The following is a 15,507-nucleotide window of genomic DNA, read 5'->3' as shown; positions in this document are numbered from 1 at the left end:
AAATACCGCTAATTTTTATTCCAGATGACAAACAATAATATGCTAATTATATTCAAGTTCAATATTTTCTGTGACAGTTCAAAACTAACCTGAGAAATGAACTGTCACAATTTATTCGTTAAAAGTAAGCAATAATACACTACACTTTGAGCGATTACAATTTACTTACAAGCAAATCAGCCTTATTTATGTGTACATTCTAAATTGTGCTACTTTATCTTATCACAATGCACTCAAATACATCCTTGCGTACACCGAAACCAGCGGCGTACCAAAATACTGTCAGAGTTAATTTTAACCCATTGAACACTGACTGTCACCTGGTGGGACCGTTTCTACTTCCTGTTTACCCTTATCAATACCGAACACCAATTTGTTTCCTTTTCTATACGCCCAAGACATCCTTTTTGTGGTCATACCAATTCCAACTTTCCCATCTTTCGAAATGCAAATAGCACCTGAAATATTCATTTTTATTGTATTGGTAATAATCTCAGAAAACAATTTGAGAAGCTTCAAACATATTCCAGAGGTGTTATGTTAGTGTTAATCAATATTTTATAAAAAATTATTCGAGCACTCACCTGCAGTTTGTTGCAGTTTGTCGAACATCTTATTTAAATGAGATTCTACAGCCTTTTGGGGGTCATTTCCGTTTTCCATGGCTGCAATTATCCTGTATCCAAGGCACCATTTGGTTATAGCTTCTCCGTTACCTAAATAAATCCGTGTCAAGTTCGAAAAGCTTGGAAAAAAAATTTGTTTTTACCAGTTGCCGACACTGCACCCACATCGTCTGTAGCGTACGTCCCGCCCCCTATTATTGGGGTGTCGCCAACCCTTCCAGGTTTTTTACCATTCAGACCACCGGTAGAGGTAGCTGCAGCTATGTGACCTTCGAAATCCAAGGCTACAGCCCCTACCGTGCCAACTTCACCAACTATCTGAAAATTAACATTCTATAAAACTTTTTTAGGTTAGTTGGTCATTTTTGGAAATCTAGTTCGAGTTTGCCAACGCAACGGTATCAAAGAACCCAGCCAACATAACCTGGATTTTCGACTTGACGTTTCAAAAGCTTGCGATCATCTTAACTTTCTCTGATTTAGCGAAATCCACCAACCTCAGCCTCTCCAATCTCGTAGAAAGCACCTCCGACCGTCTTGAACACCTCGAGTGCCTTCTTCGCGTCCTCGGTGACCAAACTGCCGGGCGGCAGGATCTCCACGCCCATCTCCTTGGCGAAACCCATGGCCCCCTCTCCCGCCATCATCACGTAAGGCGTCTTATCCATGACCATCCTGGCCAACCTGCAACAACACGTAGTTTGAAAATGAACCGCCGTACTTAGATCCAGCTTACGAGACGGGGTGGGCGATGTCCCTCACCACTGCCACGCTTCCCGCCTCCATATTGGACCCGTCCATTATGCTCGAATCCATCTCCACCAAACCCTCGCTGTTCAACACCGAACCGTGGCCTAAGGAAAGAAGAAAAGCGTTAGACCAGATGACTACGGGTGTCGTGACCAGTTGGACACGCACCGTTTCTTTGTGGGGGGAGGTGTAGTTTGTGGTAGTTTTGTAAGAGCTGGAAGATTCTGCCGAAATGTAGTTTTTTGACACGTGAAATGGAATATTACCTGAGTTCATGCATTCGTTATCCTCCATCATCCTCACAGCTTCTTCTACGGCGTCTACTGCAGAACCCCCTCTCTTCAGTACTTCATAGCCTCTGTTGGCTGCAGCTTTGGTAGCGGCAAGTTTTGGGGGTACTCTGGCATCCCTTACATTACCAGCACCTCCGTGGACCAATATAATGGGTTCCATCTTGTTCTTGCAATGCGGTAGGAGTTTTCCAAATAATCTGTTGAAAAATTATCAATACTCTAGACGAGGAATCTTCTGAAGTTTTTTTGGCAGAAACTTTGGAGTAACGAATACATTAAGAAAAAGCTATAGCAAACACAGTTCGAGAAAATATCATAGTAAAAAGAAGACAAAATTTAAACTTTTGAAAGAAAATTTACAATAGCATTTCTACACTAAACTCGAAATCATTCAAACCAAGATAGAAACCTGGTGAATTTCATGAGAAATAAAGCTCCAAACACTCACCAAAACATCCATTCGATAGTGATTCGAGTAGGAGAGCACGTCTTAAGTAATATTTCTGATGATGAAACGAGATTCAAGTTCGATTACATAAATACAACTGAAATTGGGTAACAGAGATAATGCCCGTTGGTTATCTAAAGGAAATTTTATTCGACATTGACGAAATTAATCTAAACAAATTGAAAATTAATTAAACCGATGCTCCCAAAAATTGAAGACAACGCAAAATGGACCACGTGGTCGACCACTAACGGAGCCTGCATCAATTGAGAAATTTTTTCACGCGTATCACACATTTATGTGTGTCGAGTTCAATTGAGTCAAAATTTATCAGAGAATTAAATAGGATTGTTTTGGTATCGAGATGTTGTTAAATATGCATTTATCGAGTTAGTTCCCTGTTTACATATTAGTCATTTTTGTGCCGCCTCAAGACTAGCAGATAAAGTGATTTCGAATAACAGTCCTTGAAAAAGAAAAGAGAATAATCCATTTATCGAAAAAAGAATTTTCCTTACTTCCGTGAAAAGAAAAAAATTAAAGCAAAAGCCAACTAAAACTTTATTTGGTCTTCAATTTGAGGCATGAGCACCCTCAAATTAAAGAAAAGAAAGTCATCATCTCGAATGCCACTATATGTATAGAAAAACTGGTTAAAAAAAATTTAATTCACTATCTTCTTTGAAAAGATGAAATTGAAAATTATCTATATAAAAATTACTCTATTTACTGATATACATTGACGACATAGAAAAATTTTCCATATCTTTGCCACTTCAGGTTACTGATATGTAGTTTCTCTAGATTTACTTCTTTCACTCAAACACATTTGTTGAGAACGGAAAACCATAACAAAAGAATTTTTGCGTTTAAGAACTTTTGAACTTTAAATTTGGACCTTTTTGAGAAATTCGATGGAAATTTGACATCCATATGTCACTCTCTGAATAGTGTTCTGTGCTCTGATTTTACAGTTTCCTCTTCTTCTACCGGCTTGGGCTCAGCTACTGAAAATTAAATCAAAGAAAATATATCCACTTAGAATTTATTGAACGGACAACAAACGTTGTTTTGACATGTCAACATGTTATATCTCGCTTCTCATCGTCTGGATCGACCCCATAATGAAGAATGTTCTTTTTTTGGTAAGCCCAGGGCATCCTTTGGGTGTTAAAATAAATACCGACATCTCCGAACCTTGTAACACCAACACCACCTAAAACGACAATGAGATCTATGATATAGCAGTCTGTATTTTATTCGAGATAATATACCTCCAGTTTCTTTGAATTTACAATAGAGAGTTCTCAGCCAATACCAGCTTGCTCTTTGAGCATTCCTACGCTCCATCTCCTGCGTTATCTGAAAGGCCAACATCATCCTGATCATAAACTTACCATAACCTACAACCAATTCAAGTTTCATTTGGAAAATTTACCTAGAGAGGTCTTTCTAGGCAATAAATATCGAAGGTGGCTTATGACAATCACACACTATCATAAACTGAAACAAAAGTCACCTGTCAATGAAACTCCGCCCAATTCGTCATCTGCGTAGATGCCACCTCCTATGGAACATGCTTCGTTGAATTTTCCTGTCGATTTTCCGTTCCAGCCCCCCGAGGAAGCCCCTACAGCTATATTTCCTTTACGATCGATAGCAATAGCTCCCACTGACTCAGTCCTAGGCCATATGTCTCTCTGTGTTGAAAAATGTTAACAATTTTTAATAATTTCAAGATTTAATGTACATCATCTAATAAAGCCGTTTTGGTGGCATACTTGATATTATGGCGTTATAATCTCATATTATTGTCGATTCAATTGGAAAAATATACAATACAATTTGTCACTCTATTATTTATTCTTACATATATTGAAATGAAAATCTCAATTACTGAATAAGTTTTATTTCACAATAGATTCTTCTTTGATTTCCTCCCCAAGTTCCGCACCGAAATGCAACCACTCTCCCTTCTGATACGCCCATGGCATTCTCCGAGCAGTCCAAAAAACCGCTACATCTCCCCCCACATCACCATTCAAGCCGATGCAAACTGCGCCTGGAAGCAGCAAATGATGATTTTAGAATCACGTTCATTTAAGAACAAAAACAAGTACTGTTCTTTGAAAGAACGGGTTCTCGGAACAGGTTACGCAAACATAGATACAAAAACATGTTCCGTTCTCTTCTTAACAATTCTATCTATTTCTATGTTCTATTTTCTAAATATTGGTTAGGTTGCGTTCAACACAGAAAACCTATGGAAGTTTCAAGTTTTCAAATATCTAGTATATTCTATTGTTAGGGAATATATTGACATTAAATTAAAATAAATCAAACCATATCTCTATCGAGAACGCTACATACAATTTTGTTGGGAAATACTAAGCAAGTTTTAAGTGAAAATTATCTTAACCTCCTTCCTTGTTGAACTTCTTTTTCATCCCGTTTAAGGTGTCGGTGACTGCTTCTATGGGCTTCTGTCCACGCTCCAATTCTTTTAGGATCCTCGTGGACAAGCAATATTTTGATATTGATTCACCGTGACCTGCATTGAAGCTGTTTATAATGTAAACATTGATAGAGGAACACAACCTACCTGTCACTGCTACCCCACCAAGGTCATCATTGCAATACGCTCCTTTGCCAATTTGTGGGCTATCTCCCACCCTTCCTGGCATTTTACCCAGCAGCCCTCCTGTGGATAGGCCCACAGCCATATGCCCAACCCTGTCCATGGCGACAGCTCCAACACTTCCCATCGGAATGGCTTTCTAAAAAAATTGCAAATGGATTGGGGCTGAATGTGAATTTTCTGACCCTAATGCACGTAAGCCATAACAAGAATAAGTACCAGCTTGACAAAGGCAAAACTTTCAATTACTTGGAATTCAAAGGTGTTTTTGATCGAAACATAATAAACTTGACCTACGTGCATTACTTCAGATACTCTTCGGATGGATGGTAAGGTAACTGCACTTACCTCTCGAACAAAAGAACAAAAAGTTTATACTGAGCTCTCTTTATGGCTTACGCACAGAAAAGTCATTTCACTGAAAACGCTGAAGAGAAAAGAGATTCACATCAATGACTTCAACCTTTAACAATAACCCCCTAGTATCTCTCGACCTCCAACCTTGAATAGAGGAGGATAAAGAAAGCATCCTAAGGCTTTAATCGTTCGTATGAAAAGTATACCTCTGGTTTCTCCTCAATATCTGTCCTTTCCGTGATAAGGTCCTCTTCAGGATTCTGTTTGTAGGCCTCCAGGGCTTCTTTGGCGGCCAATGTTACCAAACTGCCGGGCTCCTCCAATTTGAATTCATTATCCATGGCGAATTGTTTTGCCCCTTCACCAGCTAAAAGTGCGTGGGGAGACTTTTCCATCACCAACTTTGCTAAACTGTAATTTTTGAACGAGATTATTCAGCATTCAAAATTTGATCTACATCTAACATATTTTATAATTGGAAGGGTTTCTGAGCATCAAGGACAACCATTTTTGGAATACCTTATGGGATTAGCCACGTCTTTGACTCCTGTCACACCTCCAGCCTCCAAGGTTTTTCCAATCATTATGCAGGCATCAGCTTCCACTTCACCGTCATAGTTTAACACTGATCCTACACCTGATGAAAATATTCGAGTTAACTTTTGTGTTCACAAATTTGAAAGACTGCCGTCCAACGATTCAGATAGAGATAGGATATGGAAGAAAACATAGGCAAATTTCGGTAAATAGGTGCTTGTTTTTTTTTTTTAATTCAAAGGAGCATATGATTTTTAACACCGTATATTATTAATCAATTCTGAAGAATTCTTACTAACTTGCGTTGTTTAGTCGTTTTCAAGATGTGTTTTGAAATTTTATCAAATTTAAAAAAATGTATATTCGAACCAAGGAATTGTTTAAATGAAGAAAACAAAGAATATACATTCCCGGTAAATGCTGAATACAGTTACAATATAAGAGAATAGTAGTAGTAAATTTTCACACAAGATTTGCGAGTTACCTAACCTATATCAAATAGGTAAAACCCCTAGGTCTATAGACCTTGGTAGAAACCTATATATTTACCAGCATTCATTATAGGGTCATCCTCCATGATCCTTATGGCAGTTTCTACAGCGTCCACCGATGTCCCACCCTGTTTAAGCACCTTGAAGCCAGCTATAGCTGCCTTCTTTACGCAGTTCAATTTTGCTGGTACCAAATAATCAGGTATATTGCCAGCACCTCCATGAACCAAGACTATTGGTTCCAATTTTCTACAACTGTAAGAGCAATGAATTAATATTCTTGGGTTGCTAATACTCACTTAACGTAGGCGTAGGGTTTTGGTTGCGAACCAATGAGGACTTGTGAAATTAAATGGGGGCGGAGATCTAAGCATAAACCATAGATCTTCGCCTTGACTTAATTGAACACAACTTGCATTTACTCACACCGAAGTTATTTGGCGTTTATTCCTTATGATTTCTCCTTCGATACTACCGGCAATACCTTGTATCTCAGTTTCGTTGTCAGTTGGTGTTTCAACAACGTCGTTTTTGCCCTTCTTTGAATTTTCAACGCCGAAAAATTTGTTGATTATGGGCAACCACATTGGCAACATCCTGTTTCTTTACATTACTTTTCCTCACTTTAAATTTTGAACGTTCGCTGACGTTTGTCAGATTTAATTTCCGTCATTTCAACTATACAGGGTTCAAGTTTATTTGTCAAAATTTTTAATCTCGAAATATTGGATTAAGATGATGAACCTGTACTAACTTTTTGCCTTATCGAAAGATAGATTTATTCAGGTAGGAAATGTATTTTGAAAAATGGTCAAGATGGGCTTTTATTTTCTTACCAAACTCCGTTTCTTGGAAATGGATTAGACAAAAGGTAATTATATATACATTTAGAAGTTTTCTTGATACACTTTTTTCCTAAAGAGAACTGTTCTAATGGAAAAAGCTCTTTCAACAAATCAACTGCATCCTCCAGTTGTATGTGTGTATCAGTTCTCAAATCTTTTCTTCAATAGGACCCTTATTCGTTTAAAAATAAAAACACTATGCAGATAATAGAGGAATATATCACTATAATAAAATAAATCTATACTACATATTCATATGTATAAAAGAAAAAATATATAACACATAACTACACTATACAATAATATAAAAATTACAAAAAGGAACGAAAAACAAAAATAATACTGATTATTTTTAATAATACCCCATTTCAGCAATATATTCTATAAAATATTCAGTGAAATTATAGGGAATAATACATTCTTGGTTGGGATCAGAGGTTAATATTTTTACCACAAATATCAGGTCATTTTCCTGGTCAGTAGTCCTTACATGGCCTTTATAAACTAATTCATTTGATAGGCCTAATCTACGATAATCCAAATTATGTTGGATTGCCAAATTTCTATGACGACGGGAAATAACCACATATCTCCTCGCCTGAAAAGCAATTAACTAGCTTAAAGTGGTCTCATTATTAAAATACATAATAACTACCTTAAAAGATAACATGCGAGATATTTTTACACCTGTATAGATTCAATTGAATATAGGAAATATTTTACTAACGACTTGATTACCAACTATAATCTCAATCATTTTGAGAATATCCTAAATAAAAACACTTCAAATTCTATTATTTAAAAGAGATGCATTAAACTGAACTGATTAGATTTGGAGAAGATATAAATTATTCCAATTGATTGATACTTTATGTAGAGCCTCTAATTATATAGTACGAATAAAATTACCTTGAAATAGTTTATTTCATGTTAAGGAATATAGAGTATTTTGACCTAGATATGGCAAGAGATGACTGAACAAAATAACTTTGAATTACTTCTTGAAATTAGTGAATTAAAAACCAGGGTAGATTACCTTATACCATGATTTATCAGATTGGCCAATAACAAGTATCTGGCTTCTCATCAAAAATTGTCCGAAATCATACACACTTTGGTATCTAGTCAAAGAAAGCACTCTCGTGGCGCCTTCTACTGCCCTCAAAAGATCATATTCAACGTCTTTGAACTCATTTGTATATCGATCTACTGGTATTTCACCAACTTCAGTCGACAAATCCCATGTACGGGGAGCAAAATGCATTATATCCTTATTCATAATTAATTTTTCTGGAAGAAATAAAAATTAAACTTGTATTCAAGATTAAAATGAACGAAATTATTAAATATTAATATTAAACTCACTTTGTGGCCACTAACTTAAGAAGTTGGATGAAATTCATGAAATAATCAAGCTCCTTGAAATAAGAATCTTCCATAAAATACTCAGTCATCTACAAATTTACTGATATGGGTATTTCCCCTAACATCCCATAGACTGTTGTCTATCTGTGGTTCTCTTCTTTTTCGTATCATTTTATAATGTCAACCTACGTTTGATTATGAAAATGTGTTTTCAGAGTTTTCTATACCATTATTAAGAATCTTTATGGTACAATGGAAATACTCGTGATTTTCTAGAATTCGGCTTTTTCATGTTTTCGAGCTGTTTTTTTTAAATATTCATGACGTCTTTGACATTTGGCACTTGGAATTGGTTATGGATTTTATTGCAGGGCGATCACCTAGTTAATCTAAAGGTCCTTAATCTGAGGGAATTAATGATAATAAAGAAGGAATTAGGTATTTTGAGTTTTTTCATATTTTTGGAATGCGGACTGTTGTTTCAACCACTTACGAATAATTTTTCTAATCTATTCTTTTTAAGTTATCGCTTTCCTAATGTAATGCTAGTCAGACGTTTTTGCCCACTCCTCTGCGCGAACAAATAGTCTCGCTTCTAGACAAAAAAAAAAGATTGCCTGAATATTTCCGTTACCAACCATGGTATTTTAAATAAGGAATATAAGAAACCACCAGATAATTCTTTGGTTTATTAATCGTAAACATTTTGTATTCTATCATTAAAAATGGCATATATAAAATTCGAAGATTGTTTAACACATAAAAACTTTGTAAACATTGATACATCCGAAAATATACAACACATATCAATTTCATTTAGGTGCCTTGTTGAATTATCCATAAGTATTAAGTTGGTTTTGGAAAGTCAACTTTGCCACTTCTTTCTGTAGGGGGATCATCTGTATCGCTATCTTCTTGGGGTTCTTGAGATTCTGGCAGTTTTATGAATGGTAGGTGTTCACTTCCGCTCCACATCGAATAAAGGTTGCCATGCAACCTGATAGCTTCCTAAGGACAATAAATTAAATTCAGTATTGTGGTGAAGAAGTTTACGCTGCAAATACCCATGCAAAGAGCGTTTTTGAAACAACCCCTCGCTTTACTTACTCCACTTCCAGCATTATCTGAACCTCGATCTGAAGAGCTTGTCGATCGGCTATGAATTGATAAACAAGATGAAGAATCTGTTGAAGAACTACTCTTTCTAGAAATCAATGGTAAACAAGGTGGAAAGATGTCGTAATGCTCAGTGACGGACATTCCTATGTTTGGGACATCAACAGATTGCCAATTACCTCTGAAACACAAAGATTTTCAGTTAGAACATCAATTCAGAAAAAACAAAAATACAAATACATGGATCAAAAAAGCCAAAAATACAACGAAACAATCTATATTGATGATAATTAAGTCATCTTTAATTTATAAGTATTCATTGTTAACCTAACCTAACCTTTGGTTGGAGGGCCCCGGGTGCATTCTTCTGTGCATTCGATCCTCGTGTGTTTCTGGCCAAGGATGACCGTAAGAACCATAGCTTGGGTGTCCTGGGATAGAAGACCGCGTCGGTCGACAGGATAAAAGCTGAATGGCTTCAGCAAGTCCTTCTACTAAGATTGCACCAGATGAAGACTGCTGTGCCTCTGAAATATGTTTCAACATGAAAAGACAATATTTCGAGGTACAAGAGATTAATAGAAGTCCAATAATTCTTACAAAATCACTAACCAGGTGTTGTACTTCTGCTCCTTTCTTGTGAAGTAGTAGCTGGTGGTACCATCAGTTTTGAAGCTGGTACAATCCTTTGGTTCCAAGTACCGATCTCTCCCCTCCCACAATCCCATGGCATAGACCATCTTCTCATGGTTCCATCTGTATTTTCACCTCCAACATCTTGGGCGGCTGCTTCAGACCATCTGTAAGGTTGGTTAGGTGAGGTTAGGTTTTTCGCGTTTGATAGAAAATTGTTTCCCGACAAGGAAAAGTCATGAAATCTCATCTATACAGAACTTCTGATTTTCCCTTAGATCTTCTGAGTCTTTACCTTCTCTGCCCGCTTATTGGAAAAAGTGGAAAATGCAGCGGAGATCTAGCACCCCTTCCAAGAAACGGATATTTCATTGTGTGAAGCTGACCAGGATTAGGGAATGGTCCTCTGATAGTCTCAATTGTACCTGCTTGTCTGTTGACATCCGTGAAACCCTGAATGGGGCTAGAACCTCTAGAAGAACCCCTAGTTTCGGGCCCTAGAGGACTGGGCTGTTGACGAGGCATTTCCTGCATCTTAGGACTTTCCACCGTACCCTGCTCCGGAAGATAGTGTGGACTGGAGTTCTGCGATCTTGATTCCTAAGAAAATTTGATTTTGAGGAGAATTAGGTGGATTGTGGGACCATCTACCTGCATGTCTGGCCTGGTGAAGAACTGCTGCAAAGATGCCATGCTACAGTCGGGTTCGTGGACCCCTCCAGGGGTGGCTTGGCAGGAAGGACACATCGCCATGGCCCCAAAAAATTCGCAACCAACCAAGGAGAATTGGTACTGAAGATTCACAAAAGTAAGCAGATTCTCCGTGATGATCTGAACAAAAAAGTGAAGAATATTTAGTTGATCAAATTACTAGATAGAATTATTAATCTCACAAGCTCTTGGAATAAAACTACATACCATTTCAGTGAAAATCATTGTTTTTTATAAATCACTCAGTCCTCAATTACCTGTTGATTGTGATCTTGTTGTCTCTGAGCATCAGCTTCCGTAAATGTATCCCCAATACTCATATCTTGCATGGCAGCAGCTATGTGAGTTTTAACGGCATTTGTGGCGAACATGGTCGATTTCTGTAGTTCGTCCCAGCTTATTTGGCAGTTAGTAGCTAAAGATATGTTCTGAGCTAAAGACAAATTCATTAATGACTGCGAGAGTCTCAGACCAGCTGAGCACATAGTATTCAATATCTAAAAAAAAAAGAAATATGTATTTTAATGACAACAATGCAGTCACTTACGAACCTGCAAATAATTGATCCAGCTATTTAAACATTGAGCAGCAGCTACTTTCAGAGTATTGGGACTCAATTGTGGCAGTTCTTCAACATTCCTCTGCTCTCCTTCCTGGATATCTCCTGTTGTATTTGGCACCTGATTATCACCAGTTTTACTGTAAGTTAGTAGGGAATTATAGTGAAATTTGAAGACTATATATTGCTGAATATGTGAGAATAATTGAATAAAACAAAAATTTTACCTTTCTTTTTCCATCTTTACGTATAATTAAAAAATCAGTCTAATATGAATCAACATTTATGTCACGAACGCAACATAACCGATACTCAGTCTATTATAATTATAATGCGGGAAGAATGCTGCAACGAATGTATCACATTTTTAAATATCAACTAGAGCCCTAGAATGTAAATTGAAAAAATTTTTGGAACATTTTATGGAAACATTCAAACTGTTTATAAACATTGAATATTGACATATCAGTCAAGAAATGTCTTGGAGCAGCATTCTAAACCAAACAGCCTTAGAAAAATAAATCTTTTCAAATTTAATCGAAATATTATTCCAATTTTCACAAATTTCAATTAAATTGATATAAAATTATCGAAAAAACTAAATGACCTTGTAAAAGTTAGGTTAGGTTTATAACCTCTCTAGGTGATAGATTTTCTAAATATTTTTTACTAAAGAAGAAAGTGAAAGTTTCTAATGGCTTTAAGCGCAAACTGTTTAAAACTAGAAAAGTTTTCTAGATGCATCAGAAGCCCACAAAGAAATAGATTTTATTCTTCGCAAAACAACAAGAAAGGAATTGTCCTTGGTGTATACAATGAAAAATCCGAAAATGAAAATAAATTGGTCCTTACGCCGGCTTCGGAAAAATTCAACGAATTGAGTCAGGGTAAACTGTTATCGAATTTGAAATTTGTAGAATCTGAAATAAAAGAAGGCAAATCTTTCGTATTTTGGGGTCTCCATGAGGACTATCAGGCGGTAGCCATCACAGGATTAGGAGAGAAAAATAAGAAATTTAACCCTTTAGAGCTAATTGATTCGAAAAAAGAAACTATACGCTTAGCAGCAGCAGCCGGATGTGCAGCTTTAAAAAACGCTGGACTGAAAAATATATCAGTTGAAAGTTTAGGAGATGCAGAGGCTTCAGCTGAAGGCAGCATTCTAGGAACCTGGAAGTTTCAAGAGTACAAAACGAAAAAAGATGACATTCCTCAAGTAAACATATGTTTAGAAAATGCAACTGAGAAGGATAATTGGAACAGAGGTGTTATCAAAGCAAATGCTCAAAATCTAGCTAGAAAGCTGGCAGATACACCCTCGAATCTGCTAACACCCACCATTTTCAGCCAACAGATTGCTGAAATATTGAGATCAGAGAACATAAAGATAGAAGTCCATGATCAAGAATGGGCTAAAAAAGAAGAGATGAATGCCTTTTTGTCAGTTTCCAAAGGTTCGGTTGAACCTCCAAAGTTTCTCGAATTGACTTACAACAAAGGACAAAATGAAAAACCATATGTTCTTGTAGGAAAAGGAGTAACTTTTGATGCTGGTGGCATCAGCATCAAACCATCAACTTCAATGGACCATATGAGAGCTGATATGGGGGGAGCTGCTAGTGTAACTGCAACTCTCTATGCCGTAGATAAACTTCAAATACCAGTTAACCTGAAAGTGTTGATCCCTCTAGTCGAAAACATGCCATCTGGAAGCGCCATAAAACCTGGAGACGTAATCAAGGCCAAAAACGGAAAGACTATTTGTGTAGACAACACTGACGCAGAAGGACGTTTGATTTTAGCAGACGCGCTTTCTTACAGCTCCAAGTTCTCCCCAAAATGGGTACTTGACATTGCAACTTTAACTGGTGCCATGAGTGTGGCTCTTGGAAGTGGGGCCACTGGAGTTTTCACAAATTCAGATCATTTGTTCAACATCCTTCAAACAGTCAGTTCATCTACAGGAGACAGAGTTTGGAGGTTCCCCTTGTGGAAACATTACCTGGATCAGGTGGCTAAGAATGACGCATACGATCTTAATAACATTGGAAAAGGACGAGGTGGCGGAAGCTGTACTGCAGCAGCATTTCTTAAAGAATTTGTGCCCGAAAATACTGAATGGTTACATCTAGACATGGCAGGTGTAATGGGTCCTCAACCTGACTCATCAATGCCTTATTTAGGTAAAGGGATGACAGGAAGACCAACCAGGACGTTAATTGAGTTCATAGCAGCGCAGAAAAAAATGTAAAAAAAATTTGTACACAATTTATTTTGCTTAAATAAACGAAGTTTTCAAAATTTCACTTAAGAAACATTCAAAAACAAAGAAAAAGGTGCAAAATAGTTTTTTTTGTGACCTTATAACTGAGCCCTGAGGAACACCTTAATAACTTTTGTATAAACAATTTCTTTGACTATTGGATAAGTTTATGTTCTCAAAATGATCAACTAAAATTAATTTATTTTCAAGATTTCTATACAAAAAATAACAATTTGAGATGGATAACTTCATTCATTTAAAATTATCTTTTTCTCTTCGAATAGTCCTCATAGTCTCCACAAGGTCGTAGCAGGAAGCGTGATGCTGTACCGTCCTCTCTCCTACTCTCATGAAGGGATTTATCAGTTTTTCTTCATAGATTGTTGAGGGTACCTTCAATTTAGAAAAAATTATATTCGTTTTTTGGACAATTCAGAAAACCACTTACAGTTGGTTCACCACGTTCTCTTTTATTGCAGGCCCATTCTATTTTCTTGATTATTTCTTGGTTGTTAGGCTCTACATGGTTAGCAAACTTCAAATTTTGTAAAGTGTATTCATGACCGCAAAAGATTTTAGTGTTACCCGGCAGTTTTCCTAGTTTTTCCAGTAAAGAAACGCACATTTGCTCAGCTGTGCCTTCGAAGAATCTGCCACAGCCTGCAATGAATAGAGTGTCCCCTGAAAACAGAATGAGAAATAAGTAGTAGCAACATCAAAATTTAATCAAACCAATAAGATGAAATTTGTCAAACTCACCAGTGAAAACTACAGGATCCTGACAAGGAGTTTTAACAAGGTAACAAATGTGTCCGCTAGTGTGACAAGGTGTGTAAATACATTCCACTGTTGTATCACCAATGTTGAAGCAATCTCCATCCTGTACTTTGTTAGTTAGAGCTCCAATTCTGTCGTCACCACCAAACACCTGAAGAGTGTTTCTGGATCTCTTCACAAGTTCTTGATTTCCACCAGCATGATCCCTGTATTAGTATTACATAATTTATTTCATTTTTTTTCAATATTTCATTACTTACCAATGATGGTGAGTTGTCAAAATTTTTGTCAGGTTAACATTTTGTCTTGCAACCGCATCTAAAACCTTTTGTGGTTCCACTGGGTCAACTACTGCAGCTTGCCTGGTGTTTTCATCGACGATCTGAATTTATTACAGATTATTTTTGAGGTAACATTTCGAATACAAACTTTTTTACCAAATACATATAGTTGTCAGATAGAGCTGGTAAAACTGTGACACCCATACCTTCAAATTTATGTTCGGCGCTTGAACTGTGTGAATTTCTCAAACCGTTGTTGTAGAACGATAAACCTGAAAGTACATTCAATCTCAAATAAACGAAAGATAAACAAGCAAAAATAAAAAAGCGGGTAAACATGTAAAATAGGTATATGAGGGTTGAAACCCTCGTATGACGTTCAATTTTCTATTTCAAATTGGCAGCTGTTGCCAGTTTTCAAATAAACTTTTCAAAAACAAAAAGAAACATTATTCTTAACCTCAAAAAAATTACCTTTGAAGTAAACAGCGCTTACACCTTGTATAACTCTCCCAGGTAAATATCTACTTGCCAATTTGAACATTTTTCGTTTTGTGAAATTGAATAAAATAGTTTTTACTAGGTGTCCACCTTGCTAGTATCATTAATTCTTACTATCTTACCTTCTGGTTCAAATGGAAGTGAAAGTGAACACTCGATCGAACTGTTGTTACTATGTAGAATTAGATGATACTATATCGAAAATAAGAGAGTCGAGAGTTTCATTACTTATTTGATCTTTGATTTGTATTTACAATTAAACGTCATATCATGACAGTTCAGATAAGCGTAGGCAACTTATGATACAGTGAAAAGG

At 36.6% G+C, this 15,507-nt stretch overlaps 4 protein-coding genes and 1 long non-coding RNA gene across 6 annotated transcripts; 2 read left to right on the top strand and 3 right to left on the bottom strand.

Moving 5' to 3' along the window:
* Nucleotides 1–145: 145 nt before the first annotated feature.
* Nucleotides 146–7,057, bottom strand: LOC123683160. Its single transcript, XM_045622060.1, has 16 exons — nt 6,567–7,057; nt 6,199–6,395; nt 5,632–5,749; nt 5,319–5,523; nt 4,720–4,894; nt 4,537–4,668; nt 4,034–4,179; nt 3,637–3,817; nt 3,392–3,520; nt 3,315–3,333; nt 1,643–1,866; nt 1,363–1,480; nt 1,124–1,310; nt 770–944; nt 585–716; nt 146–458 (listed from the first exon to the last, which is right to left on the bottom strand). Exons 1-16 carry the CDS (start codon nt 6,734–6,736, stop codon nt 295–297), a joined length of 2,472 nt encoding a protein of 823 aa, XP_045478016.1. The 5' UTR covers nt 6,737–7,057; the 3' UTR covers nt 146–294.
* On the top strand, nt 2,495–3,819 carry LOC123683315. The gene is made up of 2 exons (XR_006747966.1): nt 2,495–2,564; nt 3,574–3,819. It is a non-coding gene; the product is annotated as an uncharacterized LOC123683315 (long non-coding RNA).
* Nucleotides 7,058–9,024: 1,967 nt separating the features above from the next.
* Nucleotides 9,025–12,023, bottom strand: LOC123683310. The gene is made up of 9 exons (XM_045622262.1): nt 11,597–12,023; nt 11,362–11,509; nt 11,068–11,307; nt 10,751–10,930; nt 10,395–10,699; nt 10,079–10,266; nt 9,804–9,993; nt 9,458–9,647; nt 9,025–9,358 (listed from the first exon to the last, which is right to left on the bottom strand). Exons 1-9 carry the CDS (start codon nt 11,608–11,610, stop codon nt 9,197–9,199), a joined length of 1,617 nt encoding a protein of 538 aa, XP_045478218.1. The 5' UTR covers nt 11,611–12,023; the 3' UTR covers nt 9,025–9,196.
* LOC123683311 (cytosol aminopeptidase-like) lies at nt 11,983–13,675 on the top strand. The gene has a single exon (XM_045622263.1). It carries the CDS (start codon nt 12,064–12,066, stop codon nt 13,618–13,620), a length of 1,557 nt encoding a protein of 518 aa, XP_045478219.1. The 5' UTR covers nt 11,983–12,063; the 3' UTR covers nt 13,621–13,675.
* A 138-nt stretch (nt 13,676–13,813) lies between these two features.
* LOC123683313 (hydroxyacylglutathione hydrolase, mitochondrial) lies at nt 13,814–15,475 on the bottom strand. 2 transcript variants are annotated; one of them, XM_045622267.1, is made up of 6 exons: nt 15,314–15,475; nt 14,847–14,962; nt 14,670–14,791; nt 14,392–14,615; nt 14,081–14,313; nt 13,814–14,025 (listed from the first exon to the last, which is right to left on the bottom strand). In XM_045622267.1, exons 2-6 carry the CDS (start codon nt 14,892–14,894, stop codon nt 13,885–13,887), a joined length of 768 nt encoding a protein of 255 aa, XP_045478223.1. In that variant the 5' UTR covers nt 14,895–14,962; nt 15,314–15,475; the 3' UTR covers nt 13,814–13,884. The 2 variants fall into 2 exon arrangements, with proteins under 2 accessions (XP_045478223.1, XP_045478221.1); XM_045622265.1 differs by having other exon boundaries at nt 15,165–15,454.
* Nucleotides 15,476–15,507: the final 32 nt, after the last annotated feature.

The sequence above is a fragment of the Harmonia axyridis genome, chromosome 6, assembly GCF_914767665.1.
Source record: "Harmonia axyridis chromosome 6, icHarAxyr1.1, whole genome shotgun sequence".
NCBI lineage: Eukaryota > Metazoa > Arthropoda > Insecta > Coleoptera > Coccinellidae > Harmonia > Harmonia axyridis.
The sequence above is the reverse complement of the archived record's forward strand: the minus strand, read 5'-3'. Positions and strand labels throughout refer to the sequence as shown.

Bases quoted from the DNA above. Each gene is read 5' to 3' on its own strand.
- LOC123683160 (XM_045622060.1), bottom strand. From the start codon at position 6,736: ATGTTGCCAATGTGGTTGCCCATAATCAACAAATTTTTCGGCGTTGAA. The intron at 3,818-4,033 runs GTGAAATAAAAC...TTTTCAACACAG, and splicing joins AAATCAAAGAAGAATCTATT to AGAGACATATGGCCTAGGAC. The intron at 1,481-1,642 runs GTAATATTCCAT...TTCTTTCCTTAG, and splicing joins TAACGAATGCATGAACTCAG to GCCACGGTTCGGTGTTGAAC.
- LOC123683310 (XM_045622262.1), bottom strand. The intron at 10,931-11,067 runs GTAATTGAGGAC...TTTTTTGTTCAG, and splicing joins AACAAGATCACAATCAACAG to ATCATCACGGAGAATCTGCT. The intron at 9,648-9,803 runs GTTAGGTTAGGT...TTTGTGTTTCAG, and splicing joins CCGGGGCCCTCCAACCAAAG to AGGTAATTGGCAATCTGTTG.
- LOC123683311 (XM_045622263.1), top strand. From the start codon at position 12,064: ATGGCTTTAAGCGCAAACTGTTTAAAACTAGAAAAGTTTTCTAGATGC.
- LOC123683313 (XM_045622265.1), bottom strand. From the start codon at position 15,234: ATGTTCAAATTGGCAAGTAGATATTTACCTGGGAGAGTTATACAAGGT. The intron at 14,963-15,164 runs GTAATTTTTTTG...ATGTACTTTCAG, and splicing joins AAGCGCTGTTTACTTCAAAG to GTTTATCGTTCTACAACAAC. The intron at 14,026-14,080 runs GTAAGTGGTTTT...TCTAAATTGAAG, and splicing joins GAGAACGTGGTGAACCAACT to GTACCCTCAACAATCTATGA.